Source organism: Notolepis coatsorum (genome assembly GCF_963971535.1).
Source record: "Notolepis coatsorum genome assembly, chromosome: 17".
Classification (NCBI taxonomy): domain Eukaryota; kingdom Metazoa; phylum Chordata; class Actinopteri; order Aulopiformes; family Paralepididae; genus Notolepis; species Notolepis coatsorum.
The window spans coordinates 79,634,116-79,657,226 of NC_140181.1; the positions used below are offsets into that span (position 1 = coordinate 79,634,116).

A 23,111-nucleotide genomic window follows, 5' to 3' on the forward strand; every position below is an offset into this window, starting at 1 on the left:
TATATATATATTTTTTTTTTTATTATCTTTTTTCCCCCCTCCTTTTTTTCCGATTTGTCTCCCATCCCACTGTTAGTTGTTATGCCAATTCCCAACCCCCTTCCTGGTTGTTGCGCACCCCTCCTACTGTTGGTCGGGGAGGCCGGAGACTATCGCATGCTTTCCTCCGACACATGTGCAGCCAGCCGGCAGCCAGCCTGGCAGCGCAGACTCTCACTGGGAGAATGTAACGTGTGGAAGGTCACACTACCTCCCTCCAGATCCTTCCCTCGCTGTGCAGGCGCCCCGACTAAACTGTAGGAGTCGCTGTTTACAACGACCAGGACCCACCCACCAACTTTCCCACCCCTAACACTGCCAATTGTGTTAGTATGAGCGACCAGCCAAGCTGGTAGCAACGCCGAGAGCTGGGCTCGAACCCAGCGTCTCCTGCGTTGGTGGTGAGTGCCTTGCCCACTACACCACCTAGCCGCCCATATATATATATATATATATATATTTTTTTTTATCCACTTTTTCTCCCATTTTCAATTTTTTCTCCCATCCCAATTTTTCATATCGTCCAATTCAACCCTCCCCTGTCTTCGAACGTTGTTTCTTGCCTCCCACAAGCCGGCTGCAATGTGGACTAAGTCATACATAGCACGAGTCCCCTCCGATACTCGAGGTAACAGCCGTCGCATCTTTTCACCTGCGCAGCTCGATCTTTCAGCGTCGGGGGTCTGGGCTTCGGAGGGGCCCCGCCCCCGTCGCTTCTTGATTCTACTGCGCAGGCGCACCAACCGACCTGTAGGAGTCGCTGTCCACAACGCCCGATCCCCACCCTTCAGTTTCCCTCCCCGTAATACGGCCAATGTGTATTACTGTGGACGACCAGCTAAACTGAAAGCAATGTGGAGAGCGGGGCTCGAACAGGAGGCATTCTGTTCGAGCCCAGTCTCCAGCATTCGTTGCGAGCGCCTTGCCCACTGCGCCACGTAGCCGCCCCCGCCCATATATATATATTTTTAATCAAATTTTATTTATTACCTTTTTTCAACTGCAAAGTAAAACTTTGTCAACATGTTTTATCTAATAAAATAAAGTTCAGTCTGTTCATCTCACTTCAATAATTTTTATTGCAGAACATGGTATTTTCTCAAGCAGACAGATGTTCAGATTCAGATTCTTTTATTGAGCCATTTGTGTAAAAACACATTGGTAATTGTTGCAGCAATACAGTGTATGCATTTTCTTTTCTTTTTTCACAGTAAACAACACAAACACATGACAAGAAACGAAACAGTGCAGTGGAGGATTAATCAATAAAATACATATATATATATAAAGTGCAGAGTTCCAGTACGGACTAGTGCAGTGCAGTCAGTGTCATTGTGCCAGTGTCACTTGGGGGGGGGGGGGGGGGGGGGACCTGAGGCATTGATCAGCCTGGCGGCTGAGGGGAAGAAGCTCAGTCTGTGACGAGCTTTCATAGCCTTTGGGATCCTCAGCCTTCTCCCAGAGGGGAGCAGGGTGAAGAGGCTGTGACCAGGGTGGGATGGGTCGGCCATGATCTTCCTCGCCCTCTTCAGCGCCCTGGAGTCGTGCAGGGACCTGAGGGAGGGCAGGGGACAGCCGATCACCCTCTCCGTGGAGCGAATCACCCGCTGCAGCTTGGCGAGATCTTTTGCCGCTGCAGCGGGGAACCAGGAGATGATGGAGTGGGTAAGGATGGACTCAATGATGGCCGTGTAGAATTGGGCCATCATGGTCCTCTGCAGTTTATATTTGTTTAACTGCCGGAGGAAGAACATCCTCCCCTGGGCCTTCTTGAGCAGGCCCGTGATGTTGAGCTCCCACTTCAAATCCCGGGAGATGGTCATGCTGGGAGGGGGCAGGGCTGCTTTCTTCCTGAAGTCCACTACCATCTCCACTGTCTTTTGAGCATTGAGCTCCAGGTTGTTGCAGCTGCACCAGCTCTGCAGCCTCTGTAGTAGTAGGGTGTAGAGAGGCACAGGGAGAACAGTAGTAGGGACAGGACGCAGCCCTGCGGGGAACCGGTGCTGGTGGACCTAGAGCTGGAAATGCTCTTCCCCAGCCTCACCCGCTGAGACCTGTTGGACAGGAAGTCCGTAATCCACCTGCGAGTGGAGGCCGGCACCTGCAGCAGGGATAGCTGGTGCTCCAGGATGGGTGGAAGGATGGTGTTAAAGGCCGAGCTGAAGTCCACATACAATATCCTGACATAGTTGCCCGCGCAGTCCAGATGTTCCAGCGTGTAGTGCAGAGCCATGTTCACAGCATCCTCTGTGGATCTGTTGGCTCTGTACGCGAACTGCAGCGGGTCCAGCTGTAATCTGTGTTGCATGTACCTGACAAACTGAACTGTTTGTATTACAGTCATATTCCAACTTAACTGAATGCACGTGTGTGTGTGTGTGTGTGTGTGTGTGTGTGTGTGTGTGTGTGTGGACTACTGTACTATTACAGGTATTGAAATGAACAATGCAACTTAAAAATTATTATATCTTTTTTTTATGAATAATTAAATATCGATACTTGGCGTCTCTGTATCGATCAGAGCATGTGAGCGGAGCGGCGCGGACGAGAAATCCGCTCTTCGCTCTAGACGGCTTGTTCCGCTCCGCTAATCGTTCATGTTGATCCCGCCGCCACGCCGCTCACCGCTCACCTTCATTTACGAATCAAGCGCTCCCCGCTCCAGCTCGCTCAGCAGAATTTTTTTTTGAGCATGATGTAAATTAGCTTGATTTGAACAGTCTACACCCCCTGGGCCCCTTAACAATTGTTTGTATTGAGCCGTATTGTAATTTTACCCATTCTGCAATGTTAAATAACGTTTATCCATTCAACTAGCTCTACTAAGCCATGGTAGCTAGCCTAGCCACACTGCTATGGTCGATGCCATTCACATTAGCATGTAAGCTAACAACAACAACAATGGCGGATTCTACTTTGGTCTTAGCAGGATGTGAGTGACGGTTCACCCTTCTCATTGGTTGAAAATGGCCTTCATGTTTGTACATCGCCACCTGTTGCTTTGGCATTGTACTACATGTATATTACATCAGTGTCTGAGCGGCCCGGAGCGGATTGGAGCGGAGGAGAACACTCGCTCCGGAAGTCGCGCCGACCGATTTTAAAACCCACTCCGTCGCTCACTTCAAAACCGCCCGCGCCGCTCACATGCTCTGGTATCGATACAGTATCGCCACGCAAAGTATCGCGATACTACTACGTATCGATTTTTCCCCCCCAGCCCATACATACATATATATACATATAAAGCCTGATTGAGAGAATGTGAAGTTAAAGTGAGTTTAAAAACCACATAAACCTCTTCGTAAAGAGAAGGGGGTTCCCCGACGTTCTTGACCAAATTGCCAATCAGGTCTCTGACATCAAGGCCACCTAATCATCCCTCCCTTAATTGGCTATTATCAATCCCTGTCTCCTGAGCTGTTCAGCCATTGTGCAGTGTGATGTGTGCCTGGTGCCAGTGTATGGCAGCCATTGAGCCTGTGTAGCCCAAGGTTGGGTGCTACAAGTGGTGGTGAAGGAGGCAATTTCCCTAACCCTACGTTGTGAACCCTAAATGTAATGAATTATTATTATTATTTTTATTATTATTATTATTATTATTATTATTATTATTATTATTATTATTATTATTATTATTATTATTATTATTATTATTATTATTATTATGCCCCCGAGAGGTAAGTATTCACAACTGATCTATAGGCTAGCTAGAGGTAGACTAATGATGAGACGTGTGAAAACACATTTAGATAGGTCCTGTTTTAAGGAACCTGACTTGAAGTGACTTTAATGGTGATAAATGGTCATTGTCTATTTATTAATAGTTAATTTAATTTAACTATTTATTTATAAATTGATTAGTCAAAAAAAGTTAAACGGGATAAGGAGAAGGAGAAAAGGCTAGTTTAATTTAATCCAATTAATTTCTATATTAATTCTAATCAATATAAATTCAACATTTTAACACATTCGGGGCCATTGGGGGCCGTCTAATCTCACGCTATAAGGCCAGAATTTTAAAACAGACTTGCATTGTGCCGTGTGTGAGGCTGTTTGTAGAGCTAAATCTATACTTTATATTATTGCTATCTGTCCATTCTCATTGTCAATTGAGACCATAAACCGTCCCTTCAAAATTGCTTAAAGAAATATTTTTTTCATCAATACGTTCTCATTTTATAGCCTCGTGAATATAAGCGTTATATGGGATTCGGTCTAGTATATTTCCTGGAAGGCGAGATACAGGGCGCTAAGCTAATAACATTAAATCGAACAGCGTTTCGGCCCTACAGAAGCTAGAGCTAAAACGCAAAATGCATATTGTCGGTATTCATGGTCCACCATGAATGCATGAAAGGGGAGGGCGGGGGACGTCGTTTCTGATGATTGATTACCAATAACCGCGTTAGCCTCAGTAGCCACATTCGCTGATCGCCTGGTTGGCTATCAAAGCAAGGCCCGATCAGCATGTAATTTACGTGAAAAAGCTCTACCGTGGGCCAGTTGGATCCCCAAAAGGATTTCCCAGTTATCGATCACCATCTGGTAGATCGATATGTCCATTGGCTGATGATATATTCCTTTACTGCATAGTGAATTCGGCGTCGCTAAAGGTATTCCAAGCTACAGGCTACATGTATAGATTCCAACTAACAGTAAACTCCATTCCAAAAATAAAAAGAAGGCACCGTTCTGCCACAGGGCACACTGCATTATCGAGACAGCGCCCCATACGAGGATCTGGCCGGTAATGCACTTTTCAGAATTCCAAGAGTGGGGTAAATCTGCAGTACCGCTCGGTGACATTGAGTAGGTTATTAAAATGGAATAAAATCCCAAACAACCGTGCCGGCCCTCTACCGTTGGATTCGAAACACGGACATGTCCGTGGCCGGGCGGGAATGTGTTAAGATCAACTTGAAGTTATTTTGAAAATAAAATAGAAATCCTGAAAGAGACTCTCTAGCCGGAGGTACCGGGGCAGGTTTTGTGAGCCTACACGCTACACGCTAAGGCCAGTGGGGGAAAAGCTGCTCCTGCTCCCCTCTCCCCTTCCTATAACCACGGTCCTTGGAGCCTTGTACGTTGTCTCCAAGTCAGGGAACGAGACCATGGTGGGCAGAAGGTCAGGTTATATAGGGGCTCAGGGTGAAAGACCAGATAAGGACAGAGAAGTCAAGTCAAGTCAAGTAATTTATTTATATAGCACATTTAAAAGCACAAGAGCCAACCAAAGTGCTGTACAATCAAAGATTAAAATCAATGTCCTAATATAAAATACACAAATACAAAAATACAAAAAGGCACAGCAGGACAAGACGGTACATTCAGAGAATAGGACAGTAGGACAACACACGGATAGGGGAACACAAAGTACAGTAGCACACAGGGGACAGAGGAGCATAAGAAGAGATACAAGAGGGAGGGGGCAGGATAAAATTACATGGGAGTGTGTGAGTTAGGGTGTGGGAGAATCAGGGTTTATTGAAAGCCAGGGAATAGAAGTGGGTTTTTAGACTGGCCTTAAATGTCTCCAGCGAGGGGGCAGATCGGATCTCCAGGGGAAGCTGGTTCCATAGCTTGGGGGCCACGGCCTTGAAGGAGCGATCGCCTCTCTTTTTGAGTCTGGTGCAGGGGGGGACCAGCCGAGCCTGGTTGGAGGATCTTAGTGACCTGGGTGCTGTGTAGGGGGTGATGAGCTCGGTGATGTATAGGGGTGCTGCACCCGATAGTGCCTTAAAGGTGAGGAGGAGGATTTTGAAGTCTATTCTAAGTGGGACTGGGAGCCAGTGTAGGGAGGCTAGGACTGGTGTGATGTGCTCTCTCTTTCTGGTGCCGGTAAGGAACCTAGTTGCAGAGTGCTGGACCATTTTGAGGCGGGACATGGCTGCCTGACTGATGCCGGTGTAGAGGGCATTGCAGTAGTCAAGGCATGAAGTGATGAATGCATTGACTACCGTTTCCAGGTCGACGGGTGAAAGGATTGGTTTTATTTTACTGATGTTGCGGAGTTGGAAGAAGCATGATTTGACTACGGCATTTACCTGCCGGTCGAATTTGAGCTCTGGGTCAAAGATTACACCCAGGCTCTTGACGTGGGGTTTGAGGTGGGTGGAGAGTTGTCCTAGGCTGTTGGAGAGTGTTTTGGTGGAAGAGGGGGGGCCAAACAAAATGATCTCCGTTTTATTTTCATTTAGCTGTAAGAAGTTGAGGGCCATCCAGCTTTTTATGTCCCTAAGACAGTTTTTAAGAGAGTCTAGGTTAGCTGTGTCAGAGGGGTTGAGGGGAAGGTAGATTTGGGAGTCATCGGCATAAAAGTGATATGAAATGTTGTGTTTCTGGATGATTTCGGCCAGAGGGAGCATGTAGATGGAGAAGAGTATGGGGGCCAGGATGGAACCTTGGGGGACCCCATACGGTAGACTAGCTGTGGGGGAGGAGTGTCCACCCAAACTGACCGAAAAGGAGCGGCCGCTCAAGTAGGATGCGAACCAGTTTAGGGCAGACCCCCCAATACCTAGCCTGTGTTCGAGACGATCGACCAGGGTGGAGTGGTCGACCGTGTCGAACGCGGCAGAGAGGTCCAGGAGGAGGAGCATGGCACAGCTACCTGAGTCGATGGTGAGAAGCAGGTCATTGTAGATTTTGACTAGCGCTGTCTCAGTGCTGTGCCCTGCCCTGAAGCCTGACTGGAATTTGTCTAGGAGGTTGTTGTGATGTAGGAAGGGGAGGAGCTGTGCCAGGACAGCCTTTTCTAAAATCTTAGATAGGAAGGGTAGTTTGGATATGGGCCTGTAATTATTGAAAAGAGCAGGGAGAAACTAGCCGTAAACTTCCCTGAGGGCTACAGGCCGCTAGCATAGTCCACTATGAATTGAAAATGGGGGACCCTGATGTAAACAAGACAAACGTCTTTCTCTGGTCTGCATCCCCTTAACAATTGTATGTATTGAGCCGTACTGTATGTACAAGGTATACACATACATTGATCATTTAGCTGACACTTTTATCCAAAAGCGACTCACAGGTTCTGTATGACAGGACATCAAAAAGGGCACAACTCTATCAGCTGAGTAACAATGGTCATCAAAGTGTTGAGTGCTACAGTGTAGGTTAGTTTATTAGGACAAATGCATGACAGTAAGGTTAGCTAGGGTTAGAATTATTTGTATCAGTTGAAAGCAGGATAATCATTTACACAATGATTATCAAAATGCACAAGGTATATTAGAGGTAATTAAATTAATACTACTTAAGAGTAGACGAGAAAATGAATGGATGTATTTCATGCAAAATTAACTGGCTGCCTAGATTTTATGTTTTTTCCCCATGCTAAATTATGACGAGCCACACTGAGGTGTGAGGAAAGCCAGAGAAGTCGTGACGCCAATTGTGGGATATTTGTAGATATCCTGATGAAGAATGTTCTCAGTCAACCGAGGTTTGGATAATAACAAGGTTTATTAACCAAACAGATAGATTACATAGAGAGAATGGCTGAGGGCTTCCCCCAGGTGATCAGCTGAAATGACCCAGGTGAGAAGACCTCGATTGTGGTCGGGAGGGGCCCTTTATAGTTCAACAAGGGGGGTGTGTGGTCCCATTTGATAGGTCGAATGGGGGGGGGGGGGGGGTACAGGTTTGGGGAGAGAGGGGGGGGCATAGGTAAGGGGATACAGGGGAGGGGAATATATTTACAAGAGAACATTAGATATTATACCACAATACTCACTTTTCTTTCTTATAATGTGGGTGAGATTAATGTATAATATACCAGGGTTGTTTGGAACAGGTAAAAGTGGGGACCGATGTAATCCATCGGTTATCAGATAATGAATAAAATAGAAAATAATTAAAATAATGAAAATGTTGGCCAATGTGTTGGTTGGCATAACAGTTTAAAATAGTATTATTTATATACATGATTCATGACATGATCGACTGGACTGCGGTCTGTGTTATTTTGATATCAGAGATGTGGGAATAGATATCACCCTTTTCTTTTATTTATCGCTCAAAATACCTATATCAATGAGTGGTCCTCAACTCTGATATCAAACAACAATTAACATAATCATTAGAAGCTATCGCTGTGCAAATATCTTGGCATACCTTCAGTCGTTCATGTCGTGACTCAGGGGAGCTAATGTGATGGTTGTGCATACAGGCATCGTAATAAACCAATTAAATACATGCACTGTCTCTGTGTGATCAGAGTGCACAGGGTGAAAACACAAAATCGTGTGCATAATTATTAGGAATAGGATTTACACATAAGCATTAACTTATTGGCTAATGTGTACAAAAACATTTAAACAACCGTTAACCTAGTGGTTAATAAAACTAACATGATTGATTATGGGAAACTGTTCAAAAATATATATATGCACAATTTATAATGATTCTTGATGAAATTACTTAGGATCCAGTTGTATTTAACCTGAGTTTGAGTGTCACTTTCATCTGTGATTGAAAGATTGATCTTTACTTAGAATCAGGCAATTTTGTAACCTAAGTAATTCAAATGTGATGTAATGTGATCATGTGACCACTTCTTCTTTCAGCAATACATTTTAGCTCATTATTACTAACCATTGTTAATGCTTTCTCATTGATTTCTTTTCATCACATCCCTAGTTCATCGTTTTGCAGATACATACAATTGTGTGAAAAGTTTCCTGCTTGTGAAGGTATTAATCTGAATGATGTTGCGTCGTTGTTGACAAGGTGTTCTCTGTCGGTCGTGTGGCAGGGCCAAACAGTAACACATACAAATTAAATAAATACATAACAATGTGGACACTGTGTGTTCAGAAGTCTCTTGGTTCACAGGTCTCTGATGATGTGTCTCTTGTTGACGATGCAGTCGGGAACATTCACTGGTCCATCATTCAGAGGGGGCCTACTTGAGGTCGCCGTCCACTCCCTGTGTACCTTGTCAAGGGTCACCGGTAGCAGTCAACTATAGTGGCCTTGCAGACTCTTTTCCTGGAGCCTATGTTGTTCTCCACCACCATCACATGTCTGCCACTGTGCTCATGCTTGACCTTTTTCAGGCCTTGAGACATGGCGGTAGGGCGTTTTTAAATGTGTTGTGCTGGTTTCGCTGTCCTCTCCTCGTCATTGCGGTACCACTTGATGGAGGGCGAGGGCCCGCCGGTGTAGTGGTTAGTCAGTAGGACGGTCTCTCTCACCGGATGAGAATCTTGTCATGGGAATCCACCTTGATGGTCGGGGCTTTGGTTCCCATCTGCAGGTGATGGGTTTGGTTTGCCGTGGTCTGCAGTGCCGGGGTGGAGGCCGTCAAAGGTTGATCTCCTCTTCGTCAGTGTCTCCTTGGTCAGTCTCCTTCGTGGTCCCCTGCTCCACTTTCTTGGGGACGTCTGTGGGCTGGGTTAGATGGCGGCTCTCCCACGGTTGCTGTCGTCGTTCGTGGTTCAGGTCACGCGTCGTCTCACTCGTCCTGTCCTCTCACCAATTTATGATCTGAGGATGATAAAAAAACTGCCTTAGAAAACCTCCTCACATAAATGATTCAACGCCTTTCTGCTAAAGAGGAAAATCATTTTGGGTTAATTCATTTCATTGTGTAATACCATCATGCATTTGATATCGTTTGGATCCGATCTTTGCATGGAATCAGAAAATTTCTTTTTATCTTTATAATCTGTGATGTCAAATTGAAGTTGATCTTACCTCAGGATGCGTGCGATGGGTGTACCTCAGGATACTTACCTCGTCACGACTTCTCTGGCTTTCCTCACACCTCAGTGTGGCTCGTCATAATTTAGCATGGGGAAAAAACATAAAATCTAGGCAGCCAGTTAATTTTGCATGAAATACATCCATTCATTTTCTCGTCTACTCTTAAGTAGTATTAATTTAATTACCTCTAATATACCTTGTGCATTTTGATAATCATTGTGTAAATGATTATCCTGCTTTCAACTGATACAAATAATTCTAACCCTAGCTAACCTTACTGTCATGCATTTGTCCTAATAAACTAACCTACACTGTGAATGAATGAATGAATGAAAACTTTATTAACAGATTGCAGAATGGGTACAGTACAGTACAGCTCAATACATACAATTGTTAAGGGGATGCAGACCAGAGAAAGACTTTCGTCTTGTTTACATCAGGGTCCCCCATTTTCAATTCATCGTAACATATATGACATACATGACATACAGATAGACAGTACTGCTCCATCTATACATTTATGACATACCAGATTTGCAATTACAGTACTGTTTGTGATACAAAAAGAGTCCAGAAAGAAAAGAGTATGTACATTAGGCGTGGAAACTGTACATTGGATTGGGTAGGTGGGGGTGGGGGGGACTGTACATTGGAGGTGGTTGGGTGGGTGGGGGGGGGGTTCGTTAGGAGTGGGGGGGGGGGGGGTTGGGTAGGGGGGGGGGGTTGGGTAGGAGGGGTGGGTGGGGGACACTGTACAACTGTACAAACAACACTGTACATTGGATTATTGACAAGACCATACTTGGTAATTTACTGTACATTGGAGGGGGTTGTGTTCGGACATTTACAGGGGCCAGTTTCGGGTTGCAGTCTCCCTTAGGTGTTTTTTGAGAGTGTTTTTGAAAGTGGGTAGTGATTCACATTCCTTTACAGCTTTGGGTAGGGCGTTCCACATTGATGTGGCATAATTGCGAAACGTGTTTAGTCCCTTGTTTGAGCCGAATCTGGGTTTAACATGATTTGTGGAGCTCCCTCTGGTGTTGTGATCGTGGTATTCACTGACCTTTGGGAAGTATTTTGTCATGTACATGGGTACCTTGGTCGTGTAGTGTATCTTGTAGACCAGGCCCATTGCAAGTTGCTGTACTCTGTCGTCTACTCTAAGCCATCCTAGGTTGTCAAAGTGGGCAGGGGTGAGGTGGGTTCTAGGAGTAAGGTCAAGCAGTAGTCTGACCAGTTTGTTTTGAGATGTTTGTAATTTTGTTTTTAGCGCCTTTGAGGTGCTTTGGTACCATGAGGTGCAAGCATAGTCGTAGTACCCTTGAATGAGTGCTCCTGCTAGAGTCTTCAGGGTATTCTTGTTTACCAGTGAGGAGATCCGGTACAAGAATCGAGTTCGTTGGTTGACTTTTTTTATTACATTGGATGCCATTTTGTCACAGGAAAGATTTGCCTCTAGGATGGAACCCAGGTAGGTAATATCTTCTTTCCTTGTGACAATATTGTCACCCACTGTAACTGAGAAGCCGTCGGTCTTGCTGAGTTTGTTATTTGAACCGAAGAGAATGGCAGCACTCAACACTTTGATGACCATTGTTACTCAGCTGATAGAGTTGTGCCCTTTTTGATGTCCTGTCATACAGAACCTGTGAGTCGCTTTTGGATAAAAGTGTCAGCTAAATGATCAATGTATGTGTATACCTTGTACATTTAGATAATTGTGCTTCAATTTGTGGTTGATATTTTGCAGTCATGGAAAGACTTGAAATTGCAAGGAGTTAGTGGTTGTAAGCAGAGGATAGAAGGAGGAGATTGCAAGTGAAGTTGTTTTCATCATTAATCTTTCATCTCGGGCACTTCTACTTTGTCTGGTTTTATTCAGAATTCATATCTCTAATTCGTGTGCCTCTTGAAAAGAGATGATGAAAACAACTGGTTAGTTATTGTTAGTATGGGAATTAGGTAGACTTTCATGACTGCAACATCATCACTTGTGTCTGATTTCATGTTAACTAAGTGGTTCTCTGTTGGTCCACCAAGTCTGTGGTCAGAGTGTAGGCATACCCTGTGGGTTTCAAGTGCCCATCCTAAATAGTGTCTGCTATCGTCTCACAATTGATTTCCCTTTAGCTCCAAACTGCTTTGTTCTAATGTAGATTAACTCAGTCCCTTTCTGTCTCTTGATTGTCTGTTTGCTTCTTGTAAACACAATTTACATGTGGGTGTTTGGATGCAGATTTGTTTTAAATGGTCAATCGATTGTCTCTCAGCTCCACACCATCTTCGGTTGACATGCAAATTGTTGGAGTTTCAGTCTTTTGTGATACAAGTGTGTTTAAACACTGCTTTGTAATTCAATTTAGAGGTAAATCCGTCTGCCTCTCCTGATTGTCTGCTTGCTTCCTGTAAACACAAAAATATGTTAGTGACGCTTTGACTGTCTGGGTTGTGTTGATTAGAATCCTATTTAAAACTAGCTTTATGTGACTTATAATGTGTAAATTAAAGCAACATAAACATTCAAGTGATCTGAGATAGTTGTAATTTACTGTAACTGAGATGATAATTGTGTATACGTTTCTACGTCAAATGTATATACTCTCTTTTCTTGACTCCTTTTGTATCACAAACAGTACTGAATTTGCAAATCTGGTATGTCATAAATGTATAGATGTAGCAGTACTGACTATCTGTATGTCTTGTATGTCATATATGTCCTGATGAATTGAAAATGGGGGACCCTGATGTAAACAAGACAAAAGTCTTTCTCTGGTCTGCATCCCCTTAACAATTGTGTTTATTGAGCTGTACTGTATTGTACCCATTCTGCAATCTGTTAATAAAGTTTTCAATCAATCAATCAAAGCATCTATATTTATGATTTTCATACTCACCGGGGAAAGCTGTTGTGTTGACGTTGGATCCTCACAGTTCAGTTCAGTTATTGAATAACCCTATTAACTTACCCCCTTTTTTGTCCATGTGTATCTTTAATCGAATAGTGGTTCCTGAGGCTGTAGCACGTTACGTGTCGTCAATGCAATGTTCGGTTCGTTTCTCCGGTGGTCTGGGATAATGCAACTCTGGAAACACTCTTCAGCATCTCGCCACCGCAACTCAACATTTTCCAATAGCAGCGCGCACATACATATACAAATAAAACATATACTACACGTGGATTTCATATACCCTCGCCCTCGGGCATATTAAACTTTACGTTCGCCTATGGATAGGGACAAAACCATAACTCCACGGCGCGCATAGCGTGACGTCATCGCTCCAAGCGACGTTCGTGCGTTCCCATTCGCCTCGGAAATAACGCTTTGCAATCCTGCAGTACTAGTTCCGCGAGCTCTCAATAGCCTGGAATTTAACTTAAACCAGCGTTTTGTAACCGAATGAACGTCACTTGTGCATAGTGAAACGTAAACAAATAGAAACGATAAAACTATAATTTCCAACCGGACGTTGCATGTCGCGCGAGTTGTACCCCAATGTTATTCCCATAATGTTAACTCGTCTCTCAATGCTCGGCGCGATATCAGTCGGCATACTGTGCACATACAGACGAGACTTTAAACAGACAAAACAACAATAATACATATAAGTTAAGGTGTTTGTATATCTGATTGTATTGGATCGCTGTTCGTTTAGTCGACCAGCATCTGCTGCGACAAGGCATTTATCCCTTGACATAACTATACATCGTTATTAAAGTCATAACGACCGAACCTGACTTCGAAATTTACCAGCGATATATTAGATGTGAATATACCGTTTAATCATACTCTCGGTCTCTTCAACTCGCGACTAATGTCCCGTTTAATGTACTTTCCGCGACTGATGTCCCGTTTAATGTACATTCACGTACTCCCGGGGCATCGCGTAATCATGTACTACTAGGACATCGCGTGATCATCTTCCCGCTATCTGTATGATCAATTGGTTAATTTAATCCAAATACATCGTTTTCAGGAATGGAAGAGATTGTGGGCTTAGTTTGAGGTTGAAACAATGAATATTATGACGCTACTCTGGTAATTTCTAATTATGATTTCATCAGCTTCTCGGTCCTAACTTCCCGCCTCTTTGCAAAGGAATCACAGAACGTTTTTACCAGAGTAGCGTTTTCAAGGATCACATCATAATAAGCTCACGTATCTTCTTTTGTTGCCTATATTTTTAGTCTGCATCAGCTTAGACTTGGGTTAGCAATTCAACAACCTGTATTATGTGCCTTAGCTTTTGGTCGGCTCCGACTCGACCTGGAATAGCACTTCAACCTTTGTGCCTAAACTTTTGGGAATAGCACATATAACCCATCCTCTCAGAACCGCCTGATTAAGGACCCAGGTGCACGCGCGCCCTGGTAACGATTCTCAATACAGATCAGATATATTAATGCACATTATTCTTACTCAGCCATGATCTCAATATTTGACAACATTCTGTAATATTCACCTGGCACAGAGAAAAGCGGGAAGGTTTTAATTCCTTGCCATACATTTTTGGTCGACCATCTATTATACTCACTTTTCTCTGTATAGCTGAAACAATACAGCACGCCGGTAGGACGCAAGAAGGTCCGTCACAAGTTCGTAGACGCCAATTGTGGGATATTTGTAGATATCCTGATGAAGAATGTTCTCAGTCAACCGAGGCTTGGATAATAACAAGGGTTTATTAACCAAACAGATAGAATTACATAGAGAGAATGGCTGAGGGCTTCCCCCAGGTGATCAGCTGAAATGACCCAGGTAAGAAGACCTCGATTGTGGTCGGGAGGGGCCCTTTATAGTTCAACAAGGGGGGTGTGTGGTCCCATTTGATAGGTCGAATGGGGGGGGGGGTACAGGTTTGGGGAGAGAGGGGAGGGGAATGTAGAGAGGGGGGGGCATAGGTAAGGGGATACAGGGGAGGGGAATATATTTACATGAGAACATTAGATATTATACCACAGTACCCATTCTGCAATCTGTTAAATAAAGTTTTCATTCATTCATTCATTCATTCATTCACTTGATCCATGACGAGGACAGAGAAACTAGCTGTAAACTTCCCTGAGGGCTACAGGCCGCTAGCATAGTCCTCTTGATCCATGACGAGGACAGAGAAACTAGCTGTAAACTTCCCTGAGGGCTACGGGCCGCTAGCATAATCCTCTTGATCCATGACGAGGACAGAGAAACTAGCTGTAAACTTCCCTGAGGGTTACGGGCCGCTAGTATAGTCCTCTTGATCCACGACGAGGACAGAGAATTCCTGCCTCATCAGCGACCACCGCTCGCTTCATTGTGATAATTAGTTTTCCTGTATTTGTTCAAGTCAAGTCAAGAGTTTTAATTGTCACGGCATACAGGTATACAATGAAATGCGGGTGGTCTTGCCCGCAACGATGTGCAATACAGTGGTACATATAATAGAATCAAAGAAGAAAACAACATTGTGCAGTAAACAGGTAACAGGTAACATGGAGTGACATCTCGGTATCTGTACATAGTTATTTACAGAGCATATGGGACATGCTAGTTGGATGTTGGATATCATTGTTGTGTTTGTGTGTCTTCAGGTGGTCCCCACTCCCAGTTCCCTGCAGAGTGGAACGTCACTACAGCAGGACTGGCTAAATTGGGATATGCTGTGCTAATGGGTATGACACACACACACACACACTCACACTCACACTCACTCACACTCACACTCACACACGCACATAACTGGACTGGCTAAACTGGACTTTTCCCTTCTCTCTCTCGCTCTTAGTGAACTACAGAGGCTCTACAGGATTTGGGCAGGACAGCATCTTATCTCTGATTGGTCAGATCGGTAACCAGGATGTAAAAGATGTACAGGTATTATATCTTCCATTATATCTGTCTGCACTATCTTGTCATTATATAATTAAGCATTACATCACGCGCAGGAGTGGTTTGTGAAAAATAAACCATGCCTAGGGGTGGTCGTTAGACCCCCCTAGGCATGGTTTATTTTTCACAAACCACGACTACAAGTGGTGTAATGCTTTTTTATACAACGGCATGCAAATTTCTCGATTCTGATTGGCTGAAACAGTCATTTTACACGTCTTTATTGGCAACAATCCACGCTGCTGGCCCAGGACCCGCCCACAACCGACCCACATCACATCACTCCGCCGGATCACAAGAAGGTGGCCAATAATATTTACAAATGGATATGTTAATGGCGACTAAACGACTAAATATGAAGCGATTCTGTCAAGGGGAATGTGTTAGCCCTTTAAACAATGTTGGATGATGTAATTGATGGGTCTTGAGGCAATCTAGAACAAAAGAAAAATCGCGGTTTGATTGATAGATTAATTGATTGATTTAAATTTCTACTTCCTTCTTGCTACTGACTGCAGCGTTCTCTCTCACTGTCCGACGCTGGCGTACCCACAAACACACACACACACATACACACACACACACACACACACACACACACACACACATACACACACACACGCACACACACACTGTGACACACACACACACACACACACACGCACACACACACACACACACTCCTGTCTGCAACAGCGGGGGAGTCAGACTGAGAGAGAAGCAGCGCTGTTTTAAGTGAGCATGGTCTATTGAATTGATTGATTGGTTGATTGCTAATTTTATTACTGTACCCCTGGTTTCCAACTGGTTAAGTTTAGGCTAAAAGAAATAAATAAAAAAATAAGGCGAAGAAAACGTTTTTTTCCTATGCATTCCCTTAACAATTGTGTGTATTGAGCCGTACTGTATTGTACCCATTCTGCATCTGGTAATAAAATGTTCAATCAATCATTCCAATAATACACAGTTGGATGTGTTAGTTGGTTGGATGCACTTCAAGCTGCTTCCACATGAGGCAACTTCTCTCAATCATTCCAATAATACACAGTTGGATGTGTTAGTTTGGTTGGATGCACTTCAAGCTGCTTCCACATGGAGTTGTGGGAACTACTTTTTCTGGCGGATGGTTTTTTCAATAAATCTTCGATTAATGTGTGTTTATTGTATAGAAATAAGGTTGGATGAATCTGGCAGTTGTATAAAAGCTTTACACCACGTGCAGTCGTGATTTGTGACCAATAAACCATGCCTAGGGGGGTCTAACGACCCTCGGCTGCGCCTCGGGCCTAACAACCACCCCTAGGCATGGTTTATTGGTCACAAACCACTCCTGCGTGTGATGTAATGCTTAAATACAACTGGCACATTCATCCAACCTTATTGCTATACAATAAACACACATTAATCGAAGATTTATTGAAAAAACCATCCGCCAGAAAAAGTAGTTCCCACAACAACAAAAAAGAGAAGTTGCCTCCATGTGGAAGCAGCTCGGAAGTGCATCCAACTGTTCTCAGTAAGACATCCAGCAAACTAACACATCCAACTGTCTTTCAACTAAGACATCCAACCAACTAACACATCCAACTGTCTTTCAACTAAGACATCCAACCAACTAACACATCCAACTGTCTTTCAACTAAGACATCCAACCAACTAACACATCCAACTGTCTTTCACCTAGACATCCAACCAACTAACACATCCAACTTTTCTTTAGTTTTTAACCTACTTTCTATAGAACTTCATTCTTAGATGCTTCTATAGAAAGTAGGTAAAACAAATTAAAAAAAGTTTTCTTTGCCCTATAGGAAAAAAAAGTTAATTTCTTTTTAAACCTACTTTCTATAGAAGCAGCTGGGAGGTGCGCTTTTTTAAGTGAGCGTGGGTTATTGAATTGATTGATTGCTAATTTTATTACTGTCCGCCTTGTTTCCAACTGGTTAAGTTTAGGCCCTCTTTCGAAGTTGGTTAAGGTTAGAGTTTGGAACCAGGGCTGGTGGTCTATCGCCCTGCTCTAAAGACAAACTCTAACCTTAACCAACTTCGAAAGAGGGCCTAAACTTAACCAGTTGGAAACCAGGCGGACAGTAATAAAATTAGCAATCAATCAATCAATCAATCAATTCAATAGGCCATGCTCACTTAAAACAGCGCACCTCCCAGCTGCTTGAAAGTAGGTAAAAAAAATGTAAATCAATCAATCAATCCGCGCAATTTTTATTTTGTTCCACAATGACTATCATCCAACATTGTTTAAGCAACAAGACATTCGCCGTGACAGAATCGGTTTATATTTAGTCGTTAACAACATATCCATTCAGTCCACCCTCACTTAAAACAGCGCACTTCCCAGTTGCTTCTATAGAAAGGAGAAGAAAAATTAAAAAAATAAATGGCAAATTAATCAATCAATCCACGTGATTTTTATTTTGTTCCACAATGACTCATGACCCATCAATTACATCATCCAACATTGTTAAAGAACTAAGACATTCGCCGTGACAGAATCGGTTTATATTTAGTCGTTATGACGCTATCAATATATCCATTTGTTAAAGATTATTGTCCGCCATCTTGTTTTTTCCTAAAAATCCGCACGGCGGAGTGATTGTAATTCGGTTGTGGGCGGGTCCTGGGACCAGGAGCGTGGAATTGTGAAGAATACATACGTACGTGTAAATTGACTGTTTCAGCCAATCAGAATCGAGAAATTTGCATGCTGTTGTATAATATATAATAAAGCTTTGCTCAGGTCTTCTGTGTTTTTCAACAATTGATTCCAGAGGGCTGTGCTGACTGCCCTAAAAAGCGATGCGACCCTTGACCCCAAACGCCTGGCTGTGATCGGTGGTTCCCATGGCGGTTTCCTGTCCTGTCATCTGATTGGCCAGTACCCAGACTTCTACAAGGCATGTGCAGCCAGGAACCCAGTCATCAATGCTGCTACTCTGCTGGGAACCAGTGATATTGTAGACTGGTGAGACACACACACACACACACACACACACACACACACACACACACACACACACACACACACACACACACACACACATGCACGCACACAGACACACACACACACACGCACGCACGCACACACACACACACACACACACACACACACACACACACACAAACAAACAAACAAACAAACAAACAAACAAACACATATATACATGCATACGCCTGGTCTAGGAAGTTACAGTTGAATTAATTGAACTAAAATGCACTCTCTCTCTCTCTCTCTCTCTCTCTCCCTCTCTCTCCCTCTCTCTCTCTCTCTCTCTCTCTCTCTCTCTCTCTCTCTCTCTATCTCTCTATCTCTTTCTCTTTCTCTTTCTCTTTCTCTCTCTTTCTCTCTTCTCTCTCTCGATCTCCCTCTAGGCGTTACTCCTGTGTGGGGTTGCAGTATTCATATGACCAGCTCCCTACGGCTGAAGCTCTGGCTTCCATGTTGGCGAAATCACCCATCACACACGCTGCGCAGGTCAGACACACACACTATTGATTTAACCCCGCTTCTGGAACCTTTAGGCTGCCATCATTTCTGTGTCTGTAGAAAGAAATATAGGGACTGCTACCTTATCATTTCATTGAGCTGTAATTAACATAACACAAGGATTCACTGTCCCCGATAACATCACAGGTGGCCATATTCAAACTAATTTACTCTCAATAGCTGTCAAACTACAGTAATAATAATAATAACTTTATTTGTATAGCACTTTTCATACAGAAGTTGCAGTTCAAAGTGCTTCACAACAGTAAAAAATACAGGCATAAGCAAGCATAAAAAAGATAGAGAGGTAGCAAGGTAAGGTAAATCAGTGTTTCACATTAGGATCTAGCATCCCAATAGGCTCTGTTTACAGTTTCATTCAGTAATACAAATAATAAAAATAGAATAGACAGAGTAAAAAAAAAAGTGCGGTTTGATTCAGTAAAAAAATAGGCTAAAGATAATAAAATAGAACGGACATAAAATAGTTCTAACATACAACAGGGTATCTAACATACAACAGAGCAGTGCATCAGTTTGAATTACAACAGAGCAGCGCTCTTAAAATTACAGTGCATAGGAGGACGTAGTGAGATAGAATTGGCATAGAACCGACACATGAATTTGATAGGAAGTGTAGAAAAGTAGGCAGGGTAAGAAAAGTGCAGGTAAAGTACAATTTGTGTCAGGATGTCCCTGATGTTTCATTTAAATGCCTGAGCAAAAAAAATAGTTTTAAGCTGTCTTTTGAAGATGTCTAGCGAGTTGGCTTCCCTGATGTTTTTGGGCAGTTTGTTCCATAGTTTTGGGGCGTAGTTGATAAAGTACATGCATGTGTGTAAAACTGTTTAGTATGTGTGTGAGATTATGTGCAAAATAAATTAGCATTGTCTTTTGGTAAAGTGTCCCTTTAAGCCAGGTGTCTCAGGCACAGCATCACAATGAAACGGCACGGTGGTGTTGTGGTTAACACTGTCGCCTCACAGCAAGAAGGTCCAGGGTTCGATTCCCGCTTGGGGACCAGGTTTCCATGATGCCAGTTACCCAGGTGGGGTATCTCCCAGGCCTTTCTGTGTGGAGTTTGCATGTTCTCCCCGTGCTCGCAAGGGTTTCCCCCCCGATAAGATAAACCCAATGGAAAAACATGCACAACAACAAGATCGCTAACGCTGTGGCGTCCTTGACGAAGACGGACAGGAGCACTTGGATTGGTCCCCTGGCGCAGCTCACGTTGACGCCTGTCTGCTCCCGGCTGCCCTTGGGGGGGAAGGCCGACGGGATGCCTATTGTTTAATAACAGCGCAGCAGTGCTGCTTTTGCTTCCGTGTTTTCCCTGATTGGCTGCGCCATGCCCCGCGGCAGGCGCGGCAACCGCAGAGCGGAGCGGCAGAGCGAGCGGAGCGGCAGAGCGAGCGGAGCGGTAGAGCGCGAGCGGAATTATGTCATGTCCGCCATGATTTTCATTCGGCGCTTCAGCTCACCTGGCAGAGCAGCGGTCCTGCGGTCCTGCGGTCCGTTGTTGACGAGTTCGAATCCCATCTTTTTTAACGTGATTTTTTTTTTTACGTGTATTCTTTCGCCGGTTAAGGTTAGGCATGGTTAAGGTTAAGGTTAGGCATTGTTTCGGAGTTGGTTAAGGTTAGAACGGTTAAGTTTAGGCGCTGTTAAGGAGCTGGTTAAGGTTAGAGTTTGTCTTAGAGAATGGCAATATTCTTTCTATGGTTAAGGTTAGGCATGGTTAAGGTTAAGGTTAAGGTTAAGGTTAGGCATTGTTTCGGAGTTGGTTAAGGTTAGAACGGTTAAGTTTAGGCGCTGTTAAGGAGCTGGTTAAGGTTAGAGTTTGTCTTAGAGACAGCCTATTTCCGCACTGCCGCTCTCCCGCGTTGCCGCGGTCACATGGTCAAATTGTCACATTCTTGCACTGCTGCGCTGTTAAAAAACAACACGCCGACGGGATGGGTTAATCGCAGATACGAATTGCATGCATGCATCGCATGTGTGCCAATTGATGACCTCGGAGCAGGTCCTAAATTATAATAATAATAAATTATTATTAACCTCTGACTGGCAAAGCGATCAGAGAAATGACGCCAGACAATCATGCCAGAAATGGGGGCTAAATAGGGCTTTGGTTCAAGAACAGTAAACTGTTCCTTTAACACTTTGGATGCCACAGCGATATGTGTGTTGTGTTGTTAAAAGGCAGACGCTCTAAAATATAGGAATACTATAACTATAATATATACTGGGCGGCTACGTGGCGCAGTGGGCAGTGGGCAGGACTCTGATGGCCTGGGGGAAGAAGCTGAGCCTAAGCCGCTCTGTCCTAGTAGCTGGGGTTCGCAGGCGTCTGCCTGACCTCAGCAGCTGGAACAGGCTGTTATTGGGGTGGTGAGGGTCTTTCATTATCCTGCAGGCTCTGGATTTGCACCTCTTGTTGTATAGAACCTGCAGGGGAGGTAGTGCAATACCCGTGGTACGCTCGGCTGAGCGCACCACTCTCTGTAGGGCCTTCTTGTCTTGTGCCGTGCTGTTTCCATACCAGGCAGTGATGTTTCCGGTCAAGATGCTCTCTACAGCTCCTGAGTAGAAGGACTGGAGTATCTTCCCCGATACTCTGAACTTCCTTAACTGTCTCAGGTGGTAGAGGCGCTGTTTCGCCTTCTTTACTACTGTGTCTATGTGTGTTGACCATGTCAGATCCTCTGAGATGTGGACTCCCAGGTACTTAAAGCTGCTCACCCTGTCCACGGTAGCCCCGTTAATCATCAGTGGTGTGTGTGTCTCCTGCTGTCCTCTCCTATAATCCACGATCAGCTCCTTGGTTTTACCAATGTTCAGGAGCAGGCTGTTGTCCTGGCACCAGCGTTCCAGTACCTCAACCTCCTCCCGGTAGGCCTTCTCGTCGTTGTCCGAGATCAGCCCCACCACCACCGTGTCGTCAGCGAACTTCACTATGGAGTTGGAGCTGAACTTGGCCACACAGTCGTGTGTGTAGAGTGAGTACAGCAGGGGGCTTAGAACACAGCCCTGGGGGGACCCGATGCTCAGGGTGATGGTGTTGGAGGTCTGACCCCCCACCCTGACCGCCTGGGGTCTTTCACTCAGAAAGTCCAGTACCCAGGCGCTCAGGGCGGAGCTCAGACCCAGCTCGATCAGCTTGTCCACCAGTCTGGTGGGGACTATGGTGTTGAACGCTGAGCTGTAGTCAATGAACAACAGTCTTACATAGCCCCCCTTCTGACGGTCAAGGTGGGAGAGGGTGCTGTGCAGTACCTGGGAGACCGCGTCGTCAGTGGACCTGTTTGTCCTGTATGCAAATTGCATAGGGTCCATATCACTGGGGAGGGAGGCACAAATGTGGTCCTTGACCAGCCTCTCAAAACATTTCATGACCACAGAGGTGAGTGCCACCGGTCTGTAGTCATTTGGACATGTTGGGGAGGGTTTCTTCGGTACAGGGATGATGGTAGACATCTTGAAGCAGGCAGGGACCACCGACTCCGCCAGGGATTGATTAAATATGGCGGTGAACACAGGGGCTAGCTGGTTGGCACAGGACTTAAGTATGCGTCCTGTTATTCCATCTGGGCCAGCAGCCTTCCTGGTGTTCACCTGCATAAATGCTCTTCTCACACTGTGTACCGTCAATGAGAGAGCATCCCCGCCCCCCCGCGGATGCCCCCCCCCCCCCTCCACAGCAGCCGGCGCACCAGTGACGTCACTAGCCGTTGGGCTAGCAGTGCCACTGTTTGCACCAAACCGAGCGTAAAAGGTGTTGAGGGGGCGCTGACTTTGTAGTCAGTTATAGCCCTCAGTCCTTGCCATAATCCTCTTGTGTCATTCTGTGCCATTTGTGCCTCCATCTTGTCGGCATACGTCCTCTTAGCAAGTTTGACAGCCTTGCGAAGAGTGTAGACTGTTGTCTTGTACTCTTCCATGTTTCCTGACTCTCTGCCCCGGTTATAAGCAGTGGTGCGAGAGTTCAGGGCTGC

The 23,111-nt window shown here is 44.7% G+C and overlaps 1 protein-coding gene across 1 annotated transcript in view; it reads left to right on the plus strand.

Moving 5' to 3' along the window:
* The window catches only part of LOC311243849 (acylamino-acid-releasing enzyme), a 62,229-nt gene that overhangs the window by 30,451 nt on the left and 8,667 nt on the right, over window positions 1-23,111 (plus strand). The window contains exons 15-18 of the mRNA XM_084333221.1: window positions 15,317-15,397; window positions 15,511-15,599; window positions 18,401-18,594; window positions 19,002-19,104. Of these exons, the coding sequence (XP_084189347.1) occupies window positions 15,317-15,397; window positions 15,511-15,599; window positions 18,401-18,594; window positions 19,002-19,104 (467 nt within the window). The remainder of the gene's footprint in view (window positions 1-15,316; window positions 15,398-15,510; window positions 15,600-18,400; window positions 18,595-19,001; window positions 19,105-23,111) is intronic.